The sequence below is a fragment of the Ambystoma mexicanum genome, chromosome 6q (assembly GCF_040938575.1).
Source record: "Ambystoma mexicanum isolate Mex_15411 chromosome 6q, UKY_AmexF1_1, whole genome shotgun sequence".
Classification (NCBI taxonomy): Eukaryota; Metazoa; Chordata; class Amphibia; order Caudata; family Ambystomatidae; genus Ambystoma; species Ambystoma mexicanum.
The window spans coordinates 1682869445-1682893623 of NC_090937.1; the positions used below are offsets into that span (position 1 = coordinate 1682869445).

The following is a 24179-nucleotide window of genomic DNA, read 5'->3' on the forward strand; positions in this document are numbered from 1 at the left end:
AGCCCTTTGTTCCACTTTTGGCGGGCTTCTCCACAGAAGCCCTCCAAAGTGGTGCCACTCTGTCTGGGGTACTTAGGAGGGGTGGAGGGGGATTTAGGCACCCTGGACTGAGTTACCTTGGTAACTCAAGTCGCACTCCGTCCTGATTGGCCCAAGTGGTGAGCCGGCCGGCTCACCACTTAGCATGTTTGAGTGACAGCTAGGCTGGGTGAATGGGGGTTTGCTGCATAAAAGCAGGGCTTTGGGGACTGGAACTTCAGAAGTCGCCACAGGACCAAGAATCCGACGAGGGAAGAGCTGAGCCGACCTGCTTCGACGACACCACCCGGTGGAGCCCTGCTGAACCGTCTCACCACTTTTCCCGACGACCGAGGAGAACTCTTAACGGAGTGGCTCCTTCCCTTGACTGGTGGGGACAACCAGTTTTCACCTTCTTTTCGCTTCTCGAGGTATCTTGTGGCCGCCTTGCCCGTGCCAAGCACCCCGGCAACCGGAATACCACACTTTTACCCCTAACCGCGAAAGTCAGTACAACCCTTTAACCGGAGGACTCCGCGGCTGGTTTCTTCCCGGGCAGTGCAACGACCTTCTTCTTCTGCTCTTCAGCGAGAACTTCTTCTCCCCTGACCGACGTCGAGCCTTGCTGCCACTGCCTGGAACAACTGCCACCGCTGGAGGATCCTTTCCGCTTAAGGTACCGTGTTCCGCCTGGCTTCCCTTGCCACCGACTGTACGGGGTAGATTTAGCCCCCGGCTTTCGACCCTGGGAGTGCCTGGGACACCCTGGCTAAACTTTCTAAGCCACTCTAAACTCTTTCTAACTCTTTGCAAGACTTTGAATCCCTAATAACAGTGTGATCTTGGGCACATTTTCGCTCCGGCTACTCTAAGAGTGGGCCCTGCCTAGTGACTTTTGCTCACCTGTGACTTTGTGCTTCTTTGAGCCTATTGCAAGTGTTCTGGACCTTAGAGTGGTGTGTTTAACCCATTTCTGTTTCTTTTTATCCCTTTCTTGAACCTACTAGAGTGTCATCTAACGTTAAGCGCTCACCTCTGTTTTAATTATGTGGTGTTAACTTAGAGTTGTCTAGATAGGAGTAAGGGTTGGAACTGCTTTCATTATAACTGTGTTTGAAGTGTTTTTACTATATTTTGCTAGAGTGATTTCAACTTATGTGTGTTTAATAAATAAATAACTATATACTTTACCAAGCTCTGGTCAGTGTTTGCTGGTTCTATTGTATTTGAGTACCTATTGTGTATACTTTACATACTGCCTAACTCTTCTTGAGGGAAGTCTGACTGCTCAGCCACAGCTACCAGGTAAATCTGGGTGGTGCGGACTGCTACCAAGTGGGTTTACTGCTATACCTGTAGTCTTAAATCTTTTGCAGTGTTCCCCAAGGGAACTGCACAGGTTTCTGCCTAACACGCCTCCTGCGCATTGAGGAGCACCAAGCGAGCCTCACGCAGCTAGTGAAACAACAACTCCAGGAGGCGAGGCTACAACGAGAGGAGTCAAGGCTACAGCGTGAGGAGGCTAAGCTACAGCGTGAGGAGGCTAGACTCCAGAGGGAGAGCACTGCCACCTCTGTGTGGAGACTCTCCCATGCAATCGGGAGATTTCCAACTGTTAAGACTGATTTCTGAACTCTGTCCTGGAGGGGCAGAGGTTCAGAAGGCCAACCTAGTCTCTTGGGACAGGGTAACCTCTGGACAAGCCAGACCAATCAGGGTAGCGATCGCGGCGGTCAAGACTAGGTCTCAAGAGGGGTGAGGGTGACTGAAAGCCCGCAATGAGCACACAAAGCAAGGACACTTACAAACTACTCCAAACAGGTGTTATATTAAACATATAGACACATTTATTACAAGGCCTTTGTAACATTGACCATAGTAAAGAATCACAGTAACACTCTCGTAAACCAAAACATCACAATCCAAATGCAATATATATACAATTACCAACGAGTCTAATGAGTTAGACGCACGAAATGTGCAGACCACCTAGATGGGGAGGAAAACAGGCAGTGCGAATAATAGTTAGACCCAGTCCGCCTTCAGAGGCACCTAACTAGAAGGAAGTCCGAGCCCTACGAAGAGTGAATCCTTGTGCTCAAAAGTACCTGCACACGCTGGTGCCAACGGGCAAAGGGGAGTCTCTTCGAGGGAATCGGGCAGTTCAGTTCGGTGAATAGATGAAGGTGAACAGATCTCCGGGACTCAAGCGCAACCTCCACTTGTGGGCAGAAGCAGAGCGTGAGTACGGCAAGGCGTGCTGTTTGACACAGCGGGGAAAAGCTACGGGCTACTGCAGGAGGGCGACCGGGTCCTAGCGTTGCTACTCACCGGTCCCCGATGCAGGCAGACCCAGGCTTCTCCGCGTCAGTTTCAGTGCTGGCAGGTTCAGATTCGAGCAGAGGACGTCTCGTCGTCGTGTAGATTCCGCGGCAGCAGAAGTTAGAGTTGAAGATGTCCCAAACGCATTGAACCCGCACAGATTGTTACCACAGCAGGGCAACAAAGGGGTTGTGTGTATTTCAGCCCAATGTACACTTCTCACTTCAGACCTGGGAACGTGTACGAATCGTGTGAGAGTGGCAAGGACTCGTAATACAACAGCAACCTAACGGCGGTTACAGAGCAAGACTCCTGTGTAGGCTGGTCAGTCCACTGGATGGCCCAGAGACACTTCTGAAGGCTTACGTTTAGGAGATGGTGAAGATGCCGAAAATAGTTGTTCCCACTATTCTAATGGGTCGAAGTACCAGTACAGGCCTTCTCGTTCGATAGGAGGTAGAAAATGGTTTCGCAAGGCGACAGCAGTGCAGAGGAGCAGTCCTTCAGTGGGTCACCAATGATTCCTCGGTTCAGCCTCGTAGTTGCAGGCTACTTGGCTCCTGTATCCCTTTGTTCGTGAGAACTCAGGAGATCGACATGGTAGTGGTGTTTCCAGCCTCCTCTTATCCAGGTTTCCCTTTGCGCCAAAACGGAGAGGACCCAATAGGAGATCTGCTCACAATACACTCACACCATACGTGGACCTATCATGGACCACGGTGGTCCCAGTCATTCATGACACACTAGACTCTCTGGCACCCAGGATGTGTATTGGGACCAGACATCCCAGCCCACATCCTGGAGGCTCACACCGGGCATGCAGAAGCACACAAAAGCATCTGTGTTTCGCGGGAAAGTACATGCCCAAATAAGGAAGGCCCCGGGTCGGCTCGACCTGGGGAAGGTGAGGTGAGGGGAGCAAGACGATCAGCAGACAGGACAAAGAGCCTCGTGGTCCGGCCATCTTGGGAGCCAGGTCACCTCTTTGGGCTAAGTGCGAGAAACACGCTTAAACAGCCAAAGGAGCTCAAAACACGAAGAAACGATCGCTGCCACCAGTCCCGTCTGTGATGCACTCGCTCGATAACAATCCACGAGAGTGACTAGGGTCTATCGAGTGACTTAGACCCAAGAGAGCAGTAACGTAGCTTACTGTGCCCTCTTGTGCCCTGTTGCGCGAAAGCTGCAACAGGAGCGAAAGAACTACGGAAAACAATGTTTCCCGGTACTGACTGTTTTAAGGGCATGTCAGTATCCCCGCAAGAATGGAGCGAAAGCCCAGAGGAGTGCGGCAGGAGGCCGTGCTTTTCTGGCAAAGTCTAGATCAGGGTGTAAAACAACAGCAAAAAGTTTAGGTGTTGCCACATGGAAGGAAAATTACCCACACTTACGAAATCTTTCCTAACACTCGCCCCTCCCAGACTATGGACAGGAGAAACTAATCCACCCCTGGATGAGTCTCTTGTTCAGGTCGGTTAAACATTCTGGACAACCCATCAGCATTGCTATGTTGGACACCTGGCCTATGCTCAATAGTGAAGTCGAAGCCTTGCAGACTTATGGACCACCTAAGCAACTTTGGATTCTCTCCCTTCACGTTCATCAGCCACTTTAAGGGCTTATGGTCAGTTTGCACAGTGAAGTGGGTCCCATATGATATGATATGATAGTTTATTTATATAGCGCCTATACACAATGTGTTTCAAAGCGCTTCAAGGCAAGGGAGGGAACAAGGGAAAATACAATGACATTCTTACAGGCCATGAACAGTAAGGATGTGAAATAACTATCGTACTCGGCCTGACGACATTTCAGATAGTGCAAGAGCTATGACATAGATAAGGAAGGGAGGGGGAGAGTGGGAAGGAAATGGAAACAGACAGGTGACTACCGTACTAGGCCTGACGACATTTCTGGTAGAGCCGGAGAAAACAAAAGGGGTGGGAGAGGGGGGCAGAAAGGGAGGGGAGGAACAAAACAAGCGACTATCATACTAGGCCTGACACATTTCAGATAGTGCTGGAGGGGGTGTGGGGAGGAAAAAACAGTAATGGGAGGGTGGAGGAAACAGACGAGGTTGCTATCATATTAGGTCCAGGGACAATTCTGATAATGTAAGTGCATAGAAGAAAGTAAGGGGAGGAGATAAGAAAAGGGAGAAAGGGAGAGCAGGAGAGAACAGAGAGTAAGCAGTCCAAAAGAGTGGAGAAGCAAGAGGGGAGAGCGAATACAATTGCAGAAGTCAGTAGTAACACAATGTTGCAAGCCGGGATACAAGATGAAGATGGGAGTAAAAGATGCAAAGGAAGTCCAGCATGAGAGTTGAGAAAGGGTGACGCACCGTGAATGAATCAAGTCCATAAAAGTCAAATCCAGCATTGGCCACAAGACGGTGATGGTGAAACCAGAATGTATCAGGACAGACTCCTGCAGAAGTATGCTGGAGGAGGTAGAGTGGGATCAGGGTAGAAGAATCAAGCAAAACAGGTAACAGTTGTGTGTGAGAAGGGAGGGGGTTCCAAGACAACTGCAATGTTCAGCCAGTGGGTCTTCATCACTGTTCTCATCTGAGGCTGTTCCTGGTATGGGCACTGTGGAAGAAGTGCCTGCCTTTTTATCCCTTGAATGCTCCTCAAGGCACCAAACCATTAAGTAGCTCCTCCCACATTTTTCCCGCTCTTTTCTGAGCTTGCTTAGTGAAGATTTTGAAAGATGGATTTCTGTTGTGGGCATATTGCAACAATTGCTCACCTAACATGGAAGCACTTACCAACTAAAGAAAAATAGAAATAACTCCTGTTAGATGAGCACCTGATGCTCAAATGCAAACCTTCCCTAAATAGTAGTAGGGCCTCAGCTTCCTTAGGGCCCACACAACCGAGAAACATTCTTTCTCTACCGTGGACCATCTGAGCTCTCTGTCCTTAAACTGGGGACTAATGAAACCAATAGGGTGTTCCTTACCCTTCTCATCTACTTGTGATAGTACAGCTCCTATCCCAGTGTCAGAGGCGTCTGTCTGCACAACAAAAAGTCTTTGATAATCAGGGGCCCTCAGGACAGGGGCCTGGCACAAGGAGTCTTTTAAGCCATTGAAGGTCTTCTCACACTCGTCAGTCCAAGTTACCTTTTTGGGTTTCTTCGGAGTGGTGAGAGCAGTCAGAGGGACAGCTATGGTGCCATAGTCTGCCATAAAATTGCGGTAATAACCCGTGAGTCCTAAGAAGGCTCTCACTTGGGTTTGTGTAGTGGGGGTAGGCCAGTCTTGTACTGCTTGTACTTTACTGGGTAGAGGCTGTATCCTCCCTCCACCTACTTCATGTCCAAGGTAAACCACTGAGCCTTGTTCAATCTGGCATTTACTAGCCTTTATGGTCAAGTGTACTTTCTGAAGAGCCTGTAGCACAATCCCGAGTTGTTTCACATGGTCTTTCCAGGTGGCACTGAAAACTGCTATATCGTCCAGATATGCAAGACAGAATTCGTCCAACCCATTCAACACATGATTCACAAGCCGCTGGAAAGTGGCAGGTGCATTCTTCAAACCGAACGGCATTACCCGGAATTGGTAAAGCCCGTCTGGAGTGGAAAACGCTGCCTTCTCCTTGGCATGTTCTGCTAAAGCTATTTGCCAATAGTCAGCAGTGAGGTCAAACGTGCTGAGGTACTTGGAGGCACCCAAGGTATCCACCAGCTCGTCTGTTCGAGGCAAGGGGTGTGCATCTGTCTTGGTGACAGCATTCAGAGCCCTGTAATCCATGCAGAACCTCAATTCAGAAGTGCCTGCCTTTGGAACCAAAACCACAGGGCTGGACCAAGGACTATTAGAGGGTTCAATCACCCCAAGATCTAACATTTTGTTGACCTCTGTCTTAATGTAAGACCGTACTTTGTCTGACATCCTGTACCCCCTACTTTTGGTAGGTACGCCGTCTCCAGTGTCTATGTTATGTTTGCACCAAGGTGTCAAACCAGGGGACTGCGAAAACAGGGGGGAAAACTGCCGAAGCAAACTTTTCACCTCTGCCTGCTGATCAGAAGTCAGGTGAGGGGCCAATCGGACACCCTCAAAGGAGCTATCTGAAGGACCGCCTTGGAACAGGTCGGGAGAGGTTCCGACTCCTCCTCCTCAACATCTGAAGCCAGTAGCAGTGCTGCGATTTCGACTCTTGGGACGAAAGCCTTCAGCCTATTTACGTGGAACACTTTTGGAGCATGTCCGGGCCTTCCAAGGTCCACTAAATAGTTAACCTCACCCAGGGGCTCCACCACTGTGTAAGGGCCGGATCATTTATCTTGTCAAGCTCTAGGCCTTATGGGATTTATGATCAGGACTTGCTGACCAGGTGTAAAGTTGATGAGGGAAGCTTTCTGGTCGTACCAATGTTTCACCAGCGCTTGTCCTGCCTTCAACTTGTCACTAGCCAGACCCATCAGAAGTACCATCCGTTTTCTGAGCCCCAACACATAGTCGACTACGTTGGTAGTAATAGGGGGAGTGGGCATCTCCCATCCCTCCTTCACTATGGCTAAGGGTCCCCACACAGGGTGACCAAACAGAAGTTCGAAGGGGCTGAATGTCATGATGCCTACCCCCGGAGCACCAGGCCAGGCCCAGCACCCCCGGAAGCAGGCATCATGCCCTCGGGTAAAAGCCCAGCGGCCCCTTATAGGGGCTCTTTGGACTCAGTCCTGGCGCCTTTGGCGCCAGGCTCATGTTGGACATCAGTCCTGGCGCCATAGGCGCCAGGCTCATATGGGGAAGTGTTTTGTGCACTTACCTGATGCAGACCATGCTGCACGCTTCAGGCCTCCCTGAGACCTGAAAGGGACTATTTTTTCATAGGGACTATTTTTTCACTCGGGCGTGGCCAGGGAAGGATACATAACTAGTTGGGGAAGGGTACATACCTGGGACTTCTTTGGAGGCTATTTAAGCCACGCCCAGACAGCAGCTCATGCTTCGCGTTGTTCTGCTTCCTACAGCTTAACGCTCACCGTGTCTGCTCCTGCTCCTGGACACCAGCCACGCCCGCCTCGAACCTGGAAGACCTGCAAGGAAGGAAGAGAAGAGAAAGGTGAAAACCAAGGACTATTTCAAACTTCTTACCTGCATCCGGAATCTTCTCGCCAGCATCCCTGAAGAAAGACTTAATTTAAAAGCATTGCGTTGCTCGCTGCAGCGCCACGCTTCACTCACCTGTCCTCGAGACATCTCCCGGCTCCATCGCGGCTGTCAGCATCGGACGCCACATCTCTACACCTAGGGGAGAGAGGAAGAAACAAAAGGTGAGCAGAAGGAACACAGAAGGAAAGCCTGATTAACAGCCATAATACTTACCGGCTTTTCTTCCACATTTCGGGTCGGCGCCGCCCCGTTGGCAGGTACCGTACCCCGGCCCCTATGGGGAAAGGACAAGAGACATTTCTGGGGAATGATAAGGACATTTAGAGGGATCGCCCTCATCACTACTCACCTCGGCAGTTTAACCCCTCGACGCATCGCCTTCATTCTGCACCTGAAATAAAGGACAGATTACAGGTTAGAAAGACAACATAAAGGGGGCCTCACTTGAACTTTGAACTTTCATACTTATGGCGCATCGCTCAGGAAAGTCAAGTGGATTTTGCCAGCGCCATTCTGAAAACCAGTGAAGTAACTGGACGAACGTGCGCCCCTGCACCAGAAGCAGGATGGAGAGTTCATCCTTCAAAACCATAAGGTGAGCTTAAACCGGGGTTTGGAGGAAGTTAGAGAGGAACGAAGGAGGAAAGGGGGGAGCTAGCACACTATTCTGAAGACTGTTAATCCCCTTTCTCATCTGCATAAGGATATTCCTATGGGCCAGGCAAGCACAATTTAGAGGGCCTGTCCAATCGGTGTTCCGGGTCCTGCGCATCACGCTAGAAGAGGCCACAGCAATCCAGACTAGACCAGCGCCCCCGTGGGAACCAGGTGAGCGTTACACTGAAGCCAACACCCTCCTGTGGTACCTCTCGGTAGGCAAACAGTAAGCATGGCAAAAGAAGATCCCATTTTCTTCTCTGAGGTTCTTCCAGAGCCCCAATCCTGCTCTTTAACGTTCTGTTGAACCGTTCCACCAGACCATTGGTCTGGGGGTGATATGCAGAAGAGAACTTGTAGGTGACCCCACATTCTTTCCACATAGCCTGCATATACTTTGACATAAAGTTGCTGCCTCGATCCGACACAACTTCTTTAGGGAAGCCAACCCTAGTAAAGATGCCAAGTAACGCTTTTGCAACTGACTTGGCAGTTACAGTTTTCAATGGGATGGCCTCAGGATATCTGGTTGCATGGTCGACCAGCACCAGGATAAACCTATTGCCTGAGGATGTTTGTGGGTCAAGGGGACCAACGATGTCGATCCCTACTCTTTCGGATAGTACTCCCACAACTGGGAGTGGTACCAATGGAGCTTGGATTGTTGAGCCACTCTTACCAGATAACTGGCAGGAGGCACAACTCCTGCAGTGACTTTCTACTTGCACCCCCATCTTGGGCCAGTAGAAGTGCATGGATAACCTTTGCTTGGTCCTCTTAATACCAAGGTGACCAGCAAGGGGCACTTCATGCGCCAACTCCAGGAGGAAGGGTGGTACAGCAAGGGGAACCACCAACCTCCTATGGTCTCCTTCTGTAGACTCTGTGGGCTCACTATACAGGAGTCCACCGTCCCAATAAATCTGACGCTTCCCAGGAGGTTCACCCTCAAGCTGGGAGCAGGCCTGTCTCTTTAGGCCTTCCAGAGATGGACACTCACGTTGGCCTCTACGGAATTCTTCCCGGTCAGGAACACCTACAAACAAGTCTTTTAGTTCAGGATGGTCGTTGGGGTCAAATACTTCAGGTATCGCCGCCTCCTCGTCAGGTGCGGGCGATTGACCAACTCCCTCCACCGCAATGGTAGGTGAGTTCGGGGGAATATGTTCTTTCCCTCGTGTTGATTTTTTTACTCCTTTAGCCTTGAGTTTCCCCTTTGGCTGAGGCAGTGCATTGGTCTTGGCCTGTGCAGGGTCTGTCAGCAGTGTCTCCCACGAGCCCTAAAGCTCGGAGATCGTTGCCTAACAAGACCTTTCCTGGGACGTTTCTCTGAATGCTCACTGGAATCCTGACTGCTGTACCATTTAAAGTAAGATTTACAGGTATTACTGGAAACATGCGAGGTGGGCCGTCAGCCAACTTAGTGGGCATCACAGTAGCTATGGCAACTTCCTCTGAGTCTACCAAGGTAGAATCCACTACAGTTTGACTGCACCCACTATCCCTACGAGCTGGAGTATCTACTCCATTGATCAGCACACTGTCTTTAAAGTAGTGCTTGTTGTTATCTGCAATCCTAGCATAACCCTCTGCGAGTTTAGGCTCCCAGGAACCCAGGGAAACTAAAACTACCTCAGCTTCTATCCCACTGGGGAAGGAGTCTGAGGAGAAGGATGCCCCTGTAATCTCTTCTTCCTCATAGGAGGAGAAGGCCAGATTAGCGGAGTGGACCCCCAAAGGTTTAACCTTACACCGGGGATCCCCCTTCGCGTGGTCAGTTGCTCCAAAAGCAAAACAAGATCCATTGGGTCTGTTTACATAGGGAGGCTTATTATAACCAGAGTTCTGTTTTGGAGGCGAACCTCCACTACCTTATGAGTTCTCTTGTGTCTTACCCTTATTTTTCTTTTTGTGGCCCTTTTGAGAAGAAGATTTATCAGATTCTCCACCCTCCTTATCTTTGGACTTTTTCCCTTCCTCCTGCTTACCAGGATGAGTTTTGTCCTTATGGGACACTCGATGTGACACCCATAAATCTGCTGCAATGGCGAATTTCTTTGGATCTATCTCCTTAGAATCCGCCAAATGCTGCTTAAGCTCCGGGGAAGAAGATGCAAAAATATGTTCCAGCATGACAAGATTTATCATGCCTTCAAAGGTAGAAACCTTGTAACCTTCGACCTAGCCAGTCAGCTTTTTTAAAGATTCGATGACATAAGATACCCAAGTACCACCTTCTTTTTCTGGGCAGGAGTCTTTCCAAACTTTAAAATGAGAGTTTGCTTCAACATTGCAAAATCCGCTCAATCAGCCTTTGACATTTCCATAGTGGCACTGCAGCCAGAATGGGGCAGTCTGCTGAGTAACCAGGCAATTTTATCAGCATTGTCAACTTGTTGAACTTCACATGCATACTCAAACGTATTCAGCCAGTCCATAATGTCATTCCGTTCCTCATACACACTGAGCAGGTCTTTTGGAAATCGTGGATGAGAGGAGGCCCCAGACCCATGTCCAGGACCCTTGGATCCATTTGAAACCTGAAGCTTGGCCAGTTCCAACTGGTGATCCCTGTCTTTTTGTTTTTCTGCCTGTTCAATTTTTAGTTTGGCCATATTGAACTCAAGCTCCTTCTGCCTAAACAGCAGCTCTTGCTTCTTGAATTCAAGCATGGCCTCCCCATCAACACTGGCAGAGGAAACATTAGACATCTCATCCTCCCTGTCCTCATGGTCGCTGGAGACCAGTGCGGCGGCAGAACCGTCGGTTCTGCCAGTGAGAGCAGCCCCACCTCCTTCCGCACTGTCCTCAGAAGTTATAGTGTTAAGCTGCGCTTCTTGCCACGCCATGATTCTTTGGATCATATCCAATTTCGTGCCTTGAGAGGAGACACCTCTTTCAGCACACATCTTTTTCAATGTTTCTGATTTGGAAGCATTTAAAGTTAACAAGATATTTGTTTCCATACTGTATGGATAGGACTATGGCCTTTTAAAAGTTATACTACGACAATTCACTACGTGTCCCGGTAGGAATAACTTGAAATGCCTTCGCTCGTGCGCAACACTGGATACCTTCAGTCGTATCCCACCGCTGTACACCAATTTGTTAAAACAGATTTCTGAACTCTGTCCTGGAGGGGTAGAGGTTCAGAAGGCCAGCCTAGTCTATTGGGACAGGGTAACCTCTGGACAAGCCAGACCAATGAGGGTAGCGATCGCGGCAGTCAAGACTAGGTCTCAAGAGGGGTGAGGGTGACTGAAAGCCCGCAATGAGCACACAAAGCAAGGACACTTACAAACTACTCCAAACAGGTGTTATATTAAAAATATAGACACATTTATTACAAGGCCTTTGTAACATTGACCATAGTAAAGAATCATGGTAACACTCTCGTAAACCAATACATCACAATCCAAATGCAATATAGATACAATTACCAATGAGTCTAACGAGTTAGATGCACGAAATGTGCAGACCACCTAGATGGGGAGGAAAAGAGGCAGTGCGAATAATAGTTAGACCCAGTCCGCCTTCAGAGGCACTTAACTAGAAGGAAGTCGGAGCCCTACGAAGAGTGGAGCCTTGTGCTCAAAAGTACCTGCACACGCTGGTGCCAACGGGCAAAGGGGAGTCTCTTCGAGGGAATCAGGCAGTTCAGTTCGGTGAATAGATGAAGGTGAACAGATCTCCGCGACTCAAGCGCAACCTCCACTTGTGGGCAGAAGCAGAGCACGAGTACGGAAAGGCGTGCTGTTTGACACAGCGGGGAAAAGCTACGGGCTACTGCAGGAGGGCGACCGCGTCCTAGCGTTTCTACTCACCGGTCCCCGATGCAGGCAGACCCAGGCTTCTCCGTGTCAGTTTCAGTGCTGGCAGGTTCAGATTCGAGCAGAGGACGTCTCGGCGTCGTGTAGATTCCGCGGCAGCAGAAGTTAGTGTTGAGGATGTCCCAAACGCAATGAACCCGCTCAGATTGTTACCACAGCAGGGCAACAAAGCAGTTGTGTGTATTTCAGCCCAATGTACACTTCTCACTTCAGACCTGGGAACGCCAAGTGTACGAATCGTGTGAGAGTGGCAAGGACTCGTAATACAACAGCAACCTAACAGTGGTTACAGAGCAAGACTCCTGTGTAGGCTGGTCAGTCCACTGGATGGCCCAGAGACACTTCCGAAGGCTTACATGCAGGAGATGGTGAAGATGCCGAGAACAGTTGTTCTCACTATTCTAATGGGTCGAAGTACCAGTACAGGCCTTCTTGTTCGATCGGAGGTAGAAAATGGTTTCACAAGGCGACAGCAGTGCAGAGGAGCAGTCCTTCAGCGGGTCACCAGCGATTCCTCGGTTCAGCCTCATAGTTGCAGGATACTTGGCTCCTGTATCCCTTTGTTCGTGAGAACTCAGGAGATCGACATGGTAGTGGTGTTTCCAGCCTCCTCTTATCCAGGTTTCCCTAGCGCCAAAACGGAGAGGACCCAATAGGAGATCTGCTCACAAAACACTCACACCATACGTGGACCTATCACGGACCAAGGTGGTCCCAGTCATTCATGACACACTAGACTCTCTGGCACCCAGGATGTGTATTGGGACCAGACATCCCAGCCCACATCCTGGAGGCTCACACCGGGCATGCAGAAGCTCGCGAAAGCATCTGTGTTTCGCGGGAAAGTACATGCCCAAATAAGGAAGGCCCCAGGTCGGCTCGACCTGTGGAAGGTGAGGGGAGCAAGACGATCAGCGGACAGGACAAAGAGCCTCGTGGTCTGGCCATCTTGGGAGCCAGGCCAACTCTTTGGGCTAAGTGCTCAAAACGCGCTTAAACAGCCAAAGGAGCTCAAAACACAAAGAAACGATCGCTGCCACCAGTCCCATCCGTGATGCACTTACACCGCTCGATAACAATCCATGAGTGAGACTAGGGTCTATCGAGTGACTTAGACCCAAGAGAGCAGTAACGTAGCTTACTGTGCCCTCTGCGCGAAAGCTGCAACAGGAGCGAAAGAACTACGGAAAACAACGTTTCCCGGTACTGAGTGTCTTAAGGGCATGTCAGTATCCCCGTAAGAATGGATCGAAAGCCCAGAGGAGTGCGGCAGGAGGCCGTGCTTCTCTGGCAAAGACTAGATCAGGGTGTAAAACAACAGCAAAAAGTTTAGGGGTTGTGAAGGCGAGCATCCCCATATAGCACAACCCTCCCCACAATGAGAGACAGAAATGGACTCTCCCGGGATGGGAATAAGACTATGACCAAGTGCAGGTGAGCTTAAGGGGAGTTTATTTAAGTCAAAATAGGGCATGCAAAGGACTCTGCAAACTCCGAGACCGCTCTGTCTGACACTCGCAAAGACAGGCGTATATATTTACAAACCTCGTCATAAGAGCCTACACACTATAGGGGGCACATGTTCGTAGGGATTGGGTGGTGTCGACTAACTGTAGGTGCAGCTGTGATGTGTTACGCCGTGGTTGGTGGACGTCACTTGGTGCCAACGTGGGGCGGGCAGGTCAGCCGGGCTCATCCGGGCAGTGCTGCAGTGCCAGGCGTGGCCAGTGTCATTGATGAACGTCTTCCTTGGCTTTCTGCCCTAAGGGCCACTCACACCCCATTCATTCAATACTGCAATGTTATCTTACCCTGTAAATCCTACAATAGGTTATTCTACAGGTTAATGCAACACAGGAGGAATGCACCTTGGGTGGGGTCCTTTGGTGATACATCAATACATGGTTACCGTCATCCTGTTGGCCGGGTACCATGGGTCACGAGGTCGGGTCTCAGGGCAAGGGGTGAGCTGTCCACTTTCTCGTGTCTCGTTAGAAGTCATTATGAATGTGTTCCTGCAGTGTTGCCATAATATTGGGTGTCTTTATTTTATAGGGGCCATTAACCTGGGGTGAGCTGGTGGGTCGTGGAGCCTAAGAGAGGGCACCTCTGGCCTGCGTTTATGGCCGGGGTTTACTGCTGGGTTGTAAATAATTCAGGTGGCTGGTCGTGGCCGTGTGAGCTGCGGGGGGGAACATCAATGCTAGAAGCGGCTCCAGCCGCATCGGGGGAGGTGAGGCAGAGCAGCCCGGGCCTCTGCCTTTCGTCTAGCAGGCTTTACTGGGGAGGGAGGGGATGTGACCTTGGATATGCCCACAATGGTATTCTCCTCGTGTGTTGCAGGTTATACAAGAAGAGCATAAAAATTCATATAATACACAATACTCAAAAAGCTTATATTTCTACATGGTCGGTGCCTTTACATAGTCATTTTAAATGCATTACCTGTACCAATACCAATGTCTCTATCGATAACTATAAGTTGAACATTTAGCAACAAAGGCATTTTGTTATATTCTAGGCATATATGATAAGCGAGGTAGCATTAAGGTTGGTGGAGCACGCAGGAACAACTGGCCCATAAGATTGACGGCAGTGACACATGGTGAGCTTGAACATTTGAATATGCTCTATGCATACTCTGTACACAATTTACATGAGCTCCCAGTACTGTTGCATTTGTATTCTGTTGTACTCTAGCAGCATTAGTTGGGTTATGTCAAAGGACCTTAGCATACATTCTTCTCGGTGCATAAAACTTGGGACACTTCTAACATTTACACATGTTCTGGAGGGATATGGGTATTTCGACCTGGGTGCCACCCGAACACACATTCTGCCACTTTCATGGAGTCTATATATTTTCGCAAAGGGTCATAGACGGTAACAGTTTTATTTGTATATTGGTAATTTGTGTCTTTACTCTTGTGGGGGGACCGTTTCACAGTTCTTTTCCGCCCCGGCCCTGCTGGCCGGGTCATGCTGCGGGCAGTGATGCACTGCGGAAGGTGAATGTTACAGTGTTTGCTTCTAGCACTAGCTCATGTCCGTCTGCTTGTGGGAACGGGCTCTCAGCGGATCTACCAGGGAGCGGAGTGCGCAGGGACAATTGAGGACTCTCCAAGGGTGGGGGCTGTGCTGCGGTGCACAAAGGCTCGTGTCGTTCAGGTTTTCAAAAATGGTTTCCAGGGCCTAGCTTAATACAGCATGTTTGGTCAATGTGTCAGCCATTGGTTCAGCCGCCACCTGGGCCCTGGTGGCAGGGGGGCCCATGACGAGTCATGGACCCTACAAGGAGGGGACTGCAGGGGAGGGGGGTCTCTTGGACCTATCCTCCCATACAGTTTCCTCATGGACGGAAAATTACCCACAATTACGAAATCTTTCCTAACAGCAACCACAAACGTTGTACTCTCACAGTGGGTCAGGGAGGGGAACAATGTGATGTCCAGTATTGCCGAGACAATGCTAGTAGCCCAACAGGCATTCCTGGCTAATGTGCAACCTGCAAACCCGGCAGTGCGATCTGCCAGCAGCACACCCTCCATTTCGGTGGCCAGTAGTCCTCGGATGCGGTCTTCACGGCTGTCCGGACCCTTCGGAAAGGACATGTACGGGCACAAGCGTGGATGTAAATAGAATGGTCATCGTTAAACTATCATCCAAACAGTCGCGATGGGGTCATGGTTGGGGGGTGGGTACATTGGGGAGGTGGGGGGTCCTTAGTGGGGTAAATCAGTTCAGCCTAGTTGGGGGGTGGGTATGTTGGGGAGGTGGGTGGGCACGTGTGTACTTCTTTTACTTCCAATTCCCGTCACCCCTGTTATCTTGTCAATACACTATTGTGACAATGCAAATGACGAGTGGACAATCTTGATTTCTTGTGCATTCAAACTATTTAATGACGTGCCACCACATGAAGTGCTGAATGTGCATGAGAAGTGTATCAAAACAAATTGTGTATGAGTGCTGCTCATGCGTGTTGTCCATCAATGGCACCCCGGCCAGCAAGTGCACCCATCACATCCTCGTCATCATCATCCTCGGTGTCGGGGGGCAGTGGAATGTGCCTTCGTTGCACAAATTGTGAAGCATGGCACATGCAAGTACTATTTTCCCTGCCTTCACCGGGCTGTACTGCAATGTGCCACCCGATCGGCTCAGGCAGCGGAACATGGCCTTCAGTAGTCCGAAGGTACGCTCTATCATGCCACGTGTCCATATTTGTGCCCTGTTGTAGGCCTCCTCATGCCTGTTCCTTGGCCTTCGTATGGGCGTCATCAGCCATGGCATGAGTGCATATTCAGCATCACCCCCATGGGAGTGTAAGCAAGGGGACATGTCAGTGTTCGTGGTATTAATGTCTGAATCAGATGGAGTACAATGATGCCCCGTCTGGTAATCCGTTGTGTGATACATCTGTTCAGCAAACTGCGATAACATTACCATGCAGGGGTCAGTGATGGTCATATTCGTGGATTGATATTGGGCAACGACTTGTTGCGCACTTGTCAAAGCCCGTGAATACATATGTGGTGGGTGACTATGGTATAGCGATGTGATGGCCAAACCTGCAGCAGGCAGACACTGGTCACTGTGAAGATGTGAGCAATGCCCAGTGCAATCTGTGCATTGACGGTGCACAGGTACATTGGGCGGGTGAGGGACCCTCATGTCGACATTGCATGTGGTGCCACACCATGTCTGGGGTGTGTATGGGGGTAGGCAGGGCAGTACTTGCGCACTGTGGCAATTTCAAATTTGCCTTGCACTGTGTGAGATATGGTGACTGTACATCTCATTGAGCAGGGGTCATGCATTGGCAGATGTGCTCACCCAAATGACTGGGACACTGTGGGCCTTCGCTACCCCCACCCCCAATATACAAGGTCATGCATTGGCAGCTGTACTCACCCAATAGCCATGTGCTTTCTCCCGCATAGCGTTCCATGTAGTGTGGCAATGTTGAATTCCGCAAGACCATTGAGTCGTGTGTTGACCCAGGAATCCGTGCACAGCAATGGGTGATCACTTGTCCGGCATCGCAAACCATCTGGACATTCAGTGAGTGGAATTTCTTCCGATTACGGTACACTGCATCAATTGCCTGTGCAACTGTCAACTCCACGTGGGTGCAGTATAATGCGCCTATGCAATTAGGCATGCCTGCAATGGCATGGAAGGCCAACTTGGTGGCAATGACCTGGGCAGGGTTACAGGGTAGAGAAATGTACTATTACACATGGCGCAGCAGCGCATCCAGTACCTGGTCCAGTATTCATTAGAAACAGGGTTGTGACAGCCCGTGCGGCTCATCAACAGTGTGCTGGTATGTTCCGGTTCCAAGGAAATGCAGTACAGAGAAAACCTTCAGCAGGGGGGGATTGTAGTCCAGATGCCAATGTGGCTGCTGATGTCCTCTTTGATCAGGGTGACGATGGACATGATTGAGGGCCAGTCCAGTCGGTATAATGTGTGGATTTGACCAGGGGTCAGGTTCCACGGTGAGGCCCTGATGCAGGGCATTGCTGGCTGCCTGCGGGGTTGTGCCTGCTGCACATTTATGTTTGGGATGGGTACGGGGTTCACATTTTTCTGCCTGCGTTTCCTCCTCCTCCTCCTCTGCACCACTGCTTCCACAATGTTCACTGCTGCTTGTAGGTACCCTAGCCCAAAAGCTCTGACAGCATGGTTGTGTTGGAAGCTGGCCTGGGTGTGGCCCATTCGTAGGCTCCTAGTAGCCTACAAGGTGCAGCTGGCCTCATTTTGCACACTTGTAGCCTGATTCAGCTCGCCTGCCACTGTTTAACGCCATCTCCGCGGTGGCGGCGGTACCGGCACAATGTTCACAGTGTTTCCGCCATTATTTTGGCAGTGTTTCCGTGTCCATGCCACTCATAATGTGCACAGTGTTGTCCATTGCCGGTGACTGGGGGTGCGCCGACGAGTCTTCTCGCTGTTTCCGCCGACGGAACTGCCGGGTGCGTTGTCACTGCGCGGGTCGCTTCGCAGTGATGGTGTTTCCGGGATCGAGGGTCTGAATGAGCCGGTCCGGTAAAAGGTGCCGGTACAGTTTAACGGGCAACGTTATATCTGGACCGGCAAACTTGTAATGAGGCCCATAGTCTAATTAGCCATGTGAGAATGCAACTTTCTCCCACTGTATTAAGGAGGGCTCCAGGTCATTCAGAGGTTTTGAAGGTGAACGTAGAATTACTTCCTGGGAGTATGAAATATAATTCTCAAACCCAGTTGAGGCTTTTTTTTTACTTAAGTAGAAACATCTTTTAACTGTTTTTCACGCTTCTTTGTGTCTAGCAATTCATGTAAAATAATGTATGCATTTTTATTTTACAGTTCCTCTACAGATCAGTCAGTAATAGCTGTAGAACACCTCACAGTGCCACTGCATGGCTGGCATCACTGGGCTGAACATATCCATGGAGCTGAGGGGTGAGAGCAGGAGGGCCGGCACCTATGTGTCCATTGCTTCCAGTGGCACTCCATGGCTGGCATCACTGGGATGAACATATCCATGGAGCTGAGGGGTGAGAGCAGGAGGGCCGGCACCTATGTGTCCATTACTTCCAGTGGCACTGCATGGCTGGCATCACTGGGCTGAACATATCCATGGAGCTGAGGGGGGAGAGCAGGAAGGCCGGCACTCATGTGCCCATTGCTTCCAGTGGCACTGCATGGCTGGCATCACTGGGCTGAGCATATCCATGAAGCTGAGGGGTGAGAGCAGGAGGGCCGGCACCTATGTGTCCATTACTTCCAGTGGCACTGCATGGCTGGCATCACTGGGCTGAACATATCCATGGAGATGAGGGGTGAGAGCAGGAAGGCCGGCACCTAGGTGTCATTGCTTCCAATATTGTAGTTGGGAGTATTGCTACTTTTGCGATGGGAGTATTTTCCAATTCTTGGGGAGTAAACGTTATCAATACACCACTAATCTGTAGGGCTGGAGTAAGGAGCTGCCTTATTTTTTCTTTAAATGTATTCTCTACGGCACTCGTTCACCCAAAGGTTTATGGGTTCAAACAGCAGGTGGGCATTAAAACACAGAAATACAGCAGAATTAAGCAAAGACAAACCAGAATAGATTTGTCTTGAGCAAGCATCTGAAGGTCACATGGTCTGTGGTAGACAGAGGGCATTCCAGATAAAGGCTGCTAAAACCAAAAATGCTGCACCACCCGGCTACCTTCTGAAACAGGAAATCCTCATCTAGAGGGCTAGAAGTAAAGGAACAGGGAGGTCAAGGGTGGAACATGGACTGTAGGAAAGGGGTGTGTGTGTGTGTGTGCACAATCACCTGGACAGAACACCTTCTCCCTTCTGAGCAAACCCTTTCCCACATTCAGCGCACACATGAGGTTTCTCACCTATATGTGTTATCTGGTGGCAAATAAGATGTCCCTTCAGAGCAAACCCTTTCCCACATTCAACACATACATGAGGTTTCTCACCTGTATGTGTTCTCTGATGGATAATAAAATGTCCCTTTTGAGCAAACCCTTTCCCACATTCAGTGCACACATGAGGTTTCTCACCTGTATGTGTTCTAAGGTGCATAGTAAGCGTCGCCTTCCGAGCAAACCGTTTCCCACATTCAGTGCAGACATGAGGTTTCTCCCCTGTATGTGTTCTCAGGTGGTCAGTAAGATGACCCTTCAGAGCAAACCATTTCCCACATTCAACACATACATAAGGTTTCTCACCTGTATGTGTTCTCAGGTGGTCAGTAAGATGACCCTTCAGAGCAAACCCTTTCCCACATTCAGTGCACACATGAGGTTTCTCACCTGTATGTGTTCTAAGGTGCTTAGTAAGCGTCTCCTTCCGAGCAAACCTTGTCCCACATTCAGTGCAGACATGAGGTTTCTCACCTGTATGTGTTCTCAGGTGGTCAGTAAGATGACCCTTCAGAGCAAACCCTTTCCCACATTCAACACATACATGAGGTTTCTCACCTGTATGTGTTCTATGATGGCTAATAAAATGTCCCTTTTGAGCAAACCCTTTCCCACATTCAGTGCACACATGAGGTTTCCCACCTGTATGTGTTATCTGGTGGCTAGTAAGATCTCCCTTCTGAGCAAACAGTTTCCCACACCAAGTGCACTCATGAGGTTTCTCACCTGTATGTGTTCCCAGGTGGTAAGTAAGATGAACCTTCACAGCAAACCCTTTCCCACATTCAACACATACATGAGGTTTCGCACCAGTATGTGTTCTCTGATGGCTAATAAGTTGTCCCTTCTGAGCAAACCCTATGCCACATTCAACACATACATGAGGTTTCTCACCTGTATGTGTTCTATGATGGCTAATAAGATGTCCCTTTTGAGCAAACCCTTTTCCACATTCAGTGCACACATGAGGTTTCTCACCTGTATGTGTGCTTAGGTGGCTAGTAAGTGTCATCTTCCGAGCAAACCGTTTCCCACATTCCACACATACTTGAGGTTTCTCACCTGTATGTGTTCTCAGGTGGCTTGTAAGCGTCTCCTTCCGAGCAAACCCTTTCCCACATTCAACACATACATGAGGTTTCTCACCTGTATGTGTTCTATGATGGCTAATAAGATGTCCCTTTTGAGCAAACCCTATGCCACATTCAGTGCACACATGAGGTTTCACACCTGTATGTGTTCTCTGGTGGTGAATAAGAGGTCCCATCCAAGCAAACCCTTTCCCACAGTCAGTGCACACATGAGGTTTCACACCTGAATGCATTTTTTTGGGGTAGACAATTGTATCAATTGTGGATGTGTAAGGCTTTTTGTCACGTTATTGTGTCAGGTACTTAATAGAGGACACGTTCCACTGAATCTTTTCCCAAATTCAGAGCACAAATGAGCGTTCTCATGCAAAGATCTTTTCTGGTGACAAACACGATTTTTCCTCTGATCAAAGCTTTTAAAATATTCAGCGCAAGAATACGCTTTGTTCATTCACATTTACAAATGTTTCACAAAATGCTTTAAAGAAACCGCCTTTACATTCAGTGTGTGTATGGTCGTTTTCATTCCAGATATCCTGATCCCCCAAGATTGACAAAAACAAGATTGGTTACTGGATGTTACCACGAAGGGGTTCCATGGACGGAAGCGACTGTGTATTCAACAGGCTTCTCAATCTCAGTTCCTGAATACTCTGAAGAGACAACTGGATCAAAAACGTGCACAGTTCTACGATGCTTGCAAATATTCTTAACACTGAAGCTTTTCTCTACATCAGTCCAGAGAATCTAACAATCACTGTTGTTGCATTTCTGGGGCGTCAATCACCTGTTAAAATAAAAGGAGATGCATATTATGAGTTTCAACGCGTTCATAATCTTAGGCCTCACATGTAACAGACGACTGGTTCTCAGTAGTAGTGACGTGATTGTTATCTCAAGTAGTAACGTACGTTGATGAGCCATCTATTGGGGACAGGCACCCTAATAGGTGTCAGATCAGTGGTTCTCAATGATACATTATAACGTGATAGAGGCCATATGCAGCAGGAATAGTGGGATTAATTTTTATTAAGACCTTTTCCCTATCCAAGAGTATGAGACATAATACACAGGCTGGGCAAACACACATTTAAAGCATCAGGACCATGCATATACCTTCTACTAATGTATTTCTTCAAAAAGGACTAAACTAGGTCGAAAGATCCACATTTCCATATACAAATGATGCAGGCAAGTGTTTGACACTAGGTCAGCAGGTTGTCACAAATCGAGCACATGTTTGACCAGTCTATTTAGTAATAACTGTTGACTTCATTACATTTAAGCAAATGTATATTGCCCCAAACACAGAGGCAGACAGAATGCAATTTATGTCATTAAGGCAAAGTGTACGGGAGATCCCCCTGCCCCAACATTGTCCCAATTGCCTTCCTAAATTTGTATACATATGCCCTATTGTCATGTACTGAAGATAATTAGCCAAAGGGATACCACTTGTGTTGCCTTTTGAAAATACCACTGGGTAGTGTTCAGAAGTTTTATTGTTGGGTAGGTGTAAATGGGTCTGTTACTTGACAGTTTCCCATAACCCGATCCAGACCCCTTTTATTGGGGATTCTGATAATTGCACCCTAGGTTGAATCTCAGCATACTCCTGCACTCTCTGTACTGTGAGCAAGGATTGCTTTCATGACATCTCCAGTAACCAATGGGAATGCAGTCCCAGCATTGTTAATATCCAAGAAGGCATTGCTCCCATTTACTGATTAAACACACTGTTGTCTGTGTCTCATATGGTTAAACACACTGTTGTCTGTGTCTCATATGGCACCAATCCTGGAATATGATATAGCTATACACATGTGACTAGTATACACAGTTAGTCCTCCCAGGATGGGCGGGCCACCGTCTGTCAGTCCTATCGACAGTTTTCACAGGTGTATTATGCATCACCCCAATTCGCAGGCATCCCTCAGCCGGGTTCACGTTTGCCAAATACACATTTCACTTTGCTTTGTCACATGCAGGATTGTCTTCCCTTTACTTTCCATCTTGTCAACGTGTTAGTCTTTCGATTGTACAAGTGGTTTGACTCGACCCTTGAATGACCCCTATGACTCCTCACACCTGCCTCTCATAAGGTTTGCTTGGTACTTGGTTTCCTGGTGGTTGGATATCTTCATTCCTAAAAGTTCTGTAGTATGTGTTATGGGACCAGAATTCATAGGGGTTCCATCAACTCCTTCCACCAACTGATTTTCTTTCCTCTGAAGTAGTCGAACACCGTCTTTCTCTGCCCACACTATGTCAATGAAGTTTCCGGCTGCACCGCTGTCGATAAGGGCAAGGGTGTCTACGACCCTTTGTTCAAAGATAACTTGGACGGTACTACCATGAGTCTGGTGTCGGGCTGTGCGGAACATGACGTAAGAGTATTCGCGGGACCTGCTTCAGTCCCCTTGTAACTGGTCCCTCCTAATACCGGTTTTGGCTTGAGCTAGTGTGATGCAGCTATCTGTGGACAGGAATGGCTTGCAGGAATAAATACGTTTACATGTGTAGCTAGTGGCAGAGCCTGTAGCATTCACTTGTTTATTCAAATTCAGTGCCAAGTCCAAATAAAAGCCTAAGATTTTGACCTCTTTTGAGACTGTCATTTTTTGTCCACAATGCTGAAGGAGTTGTATGAGTTGTTGAGTTTGTTAAGTTTATAAGTTGACACAATGAGTAAGAGCTCCGTCTTATCATCATTGAGGCAAAGGCCGTGAGTGGCCATCCAGGTTTGTATGACCAGGTAGATTTTGTTAATCAATGCCACGTCCGTGTTATAGTCTCCAGAAATTGGAATGAGAATCTGGGTGTCATCTGCATAGTTTGTATAGGCGACACCCAGATTGTCAAGGATATCGACTAGGGGCTTCGTAAATACATTATACATGGTAGGGGAGACGCCTGGGGGACTCCACAGGTAATCGGAACTGGGTCTGTTGACGCAGTGGACGTGAACACTCTCATAGATCTGTTGTCTAGAAACGACTGGATCCATGCGGTGGCTTCCTTTGAGAAGTGGGCAGCAGAGATACGATGGTTACATAAGACTTTATGGCCCACTAAGTCAAAGGCGGTGGATAAGTCCAACAGGAGAAGCATGGCTAATTCTCCTTTGTCCTTCCGTTCATCCATTTGTTTTTTTAAATCGATGAGGGCAGTTTCTGTGCCGTGTCTCGGTCTAAAGCCCGATTGCCTGGTGCCAAGTAAATTGTTTGTCTCCAGATAAGTTTGAATCTGGAGGTATGCAGCCATGTCCAGTATTTTTAGGAGAAATGGTAGAGTTGTTATTGGCCTGTAGTTTGTGGGACTATTGGGGTCTAGGTTAGGTTTTTTTTAATTGGGGAAAAACCCTATTGCTTGGCTCTGCTGCACATAATTTAAATAGACTACAAGTACTTCAGAACAATGCCCTACGATCAGCATTGAATATCTCATGCCATAATCATATCTCAGCCTTCAGACATGGTGCAAGTTGGCTACCCGTGCATGACAGAATCACCATACGTTCACTAGTCATCACACACAAATGCCTCTCAAACATGGCTCTAAAATACCTCACAGACAAATTCTTAAGGAATCATTCAGACAGACCCACCAGATCCCTCTATCTCAACCGCCTTATCATACCGAAATACAAACTAAAGACTGCAGGAGGTTCCAGTTCCCCGGTATTAGCGGCCAAATGCTGGAATTCACTATC

General features: G+C 48.7%; 1 protein-coding gene and 1 long non-coding RNA gene across 2 annotated transcripts in view; both read right to left on the minus strand.

The window, feature by feature from the left end:
• Positions 1–19137: 19137 nt before the first annotated feature.
• Positions 19138–20842, minus strand: LOC138517055 (zinc finger protein 615-like). Its single transcript, XM_069632567.1, has one exon. It carries the CDS (start codon positions 20698–20700, stop codon positions 19273–19275), a length of 1428 nt encoding a protein of 475 aa, XP_069488668.1. The 5' UTR covers positions 20701–20842; the 3' UTR covers positions 19138–19272.
• Positions 20843–20876: 34 nt separating this feature from the next.
• LOC138517057 (uncharacterized) overlaps positions 20877–24179 on the minus strand; it is a 71293-nt gene continuing 67990 nt past the window's right edge. The window contains exon 3 of the long non-coding RNA XR_011282350.1: positions 20877–21254. This is a non-coding gene — a long non-coding RNA (uncharacterized lncRNA). The remainder of the gene's footprint in view (positions 21255–24179) is intronic.

Bases quoted from the DNA above. Each gene is read 5' to 3' on its own strand.
- LOC138517055 (XM_069632567.1), bottom strand. From the start codon at position 20,700: ATGCATTCAGGTGTGAAACCTCATGTGTGCACTGACTGTGGGAAAGGG.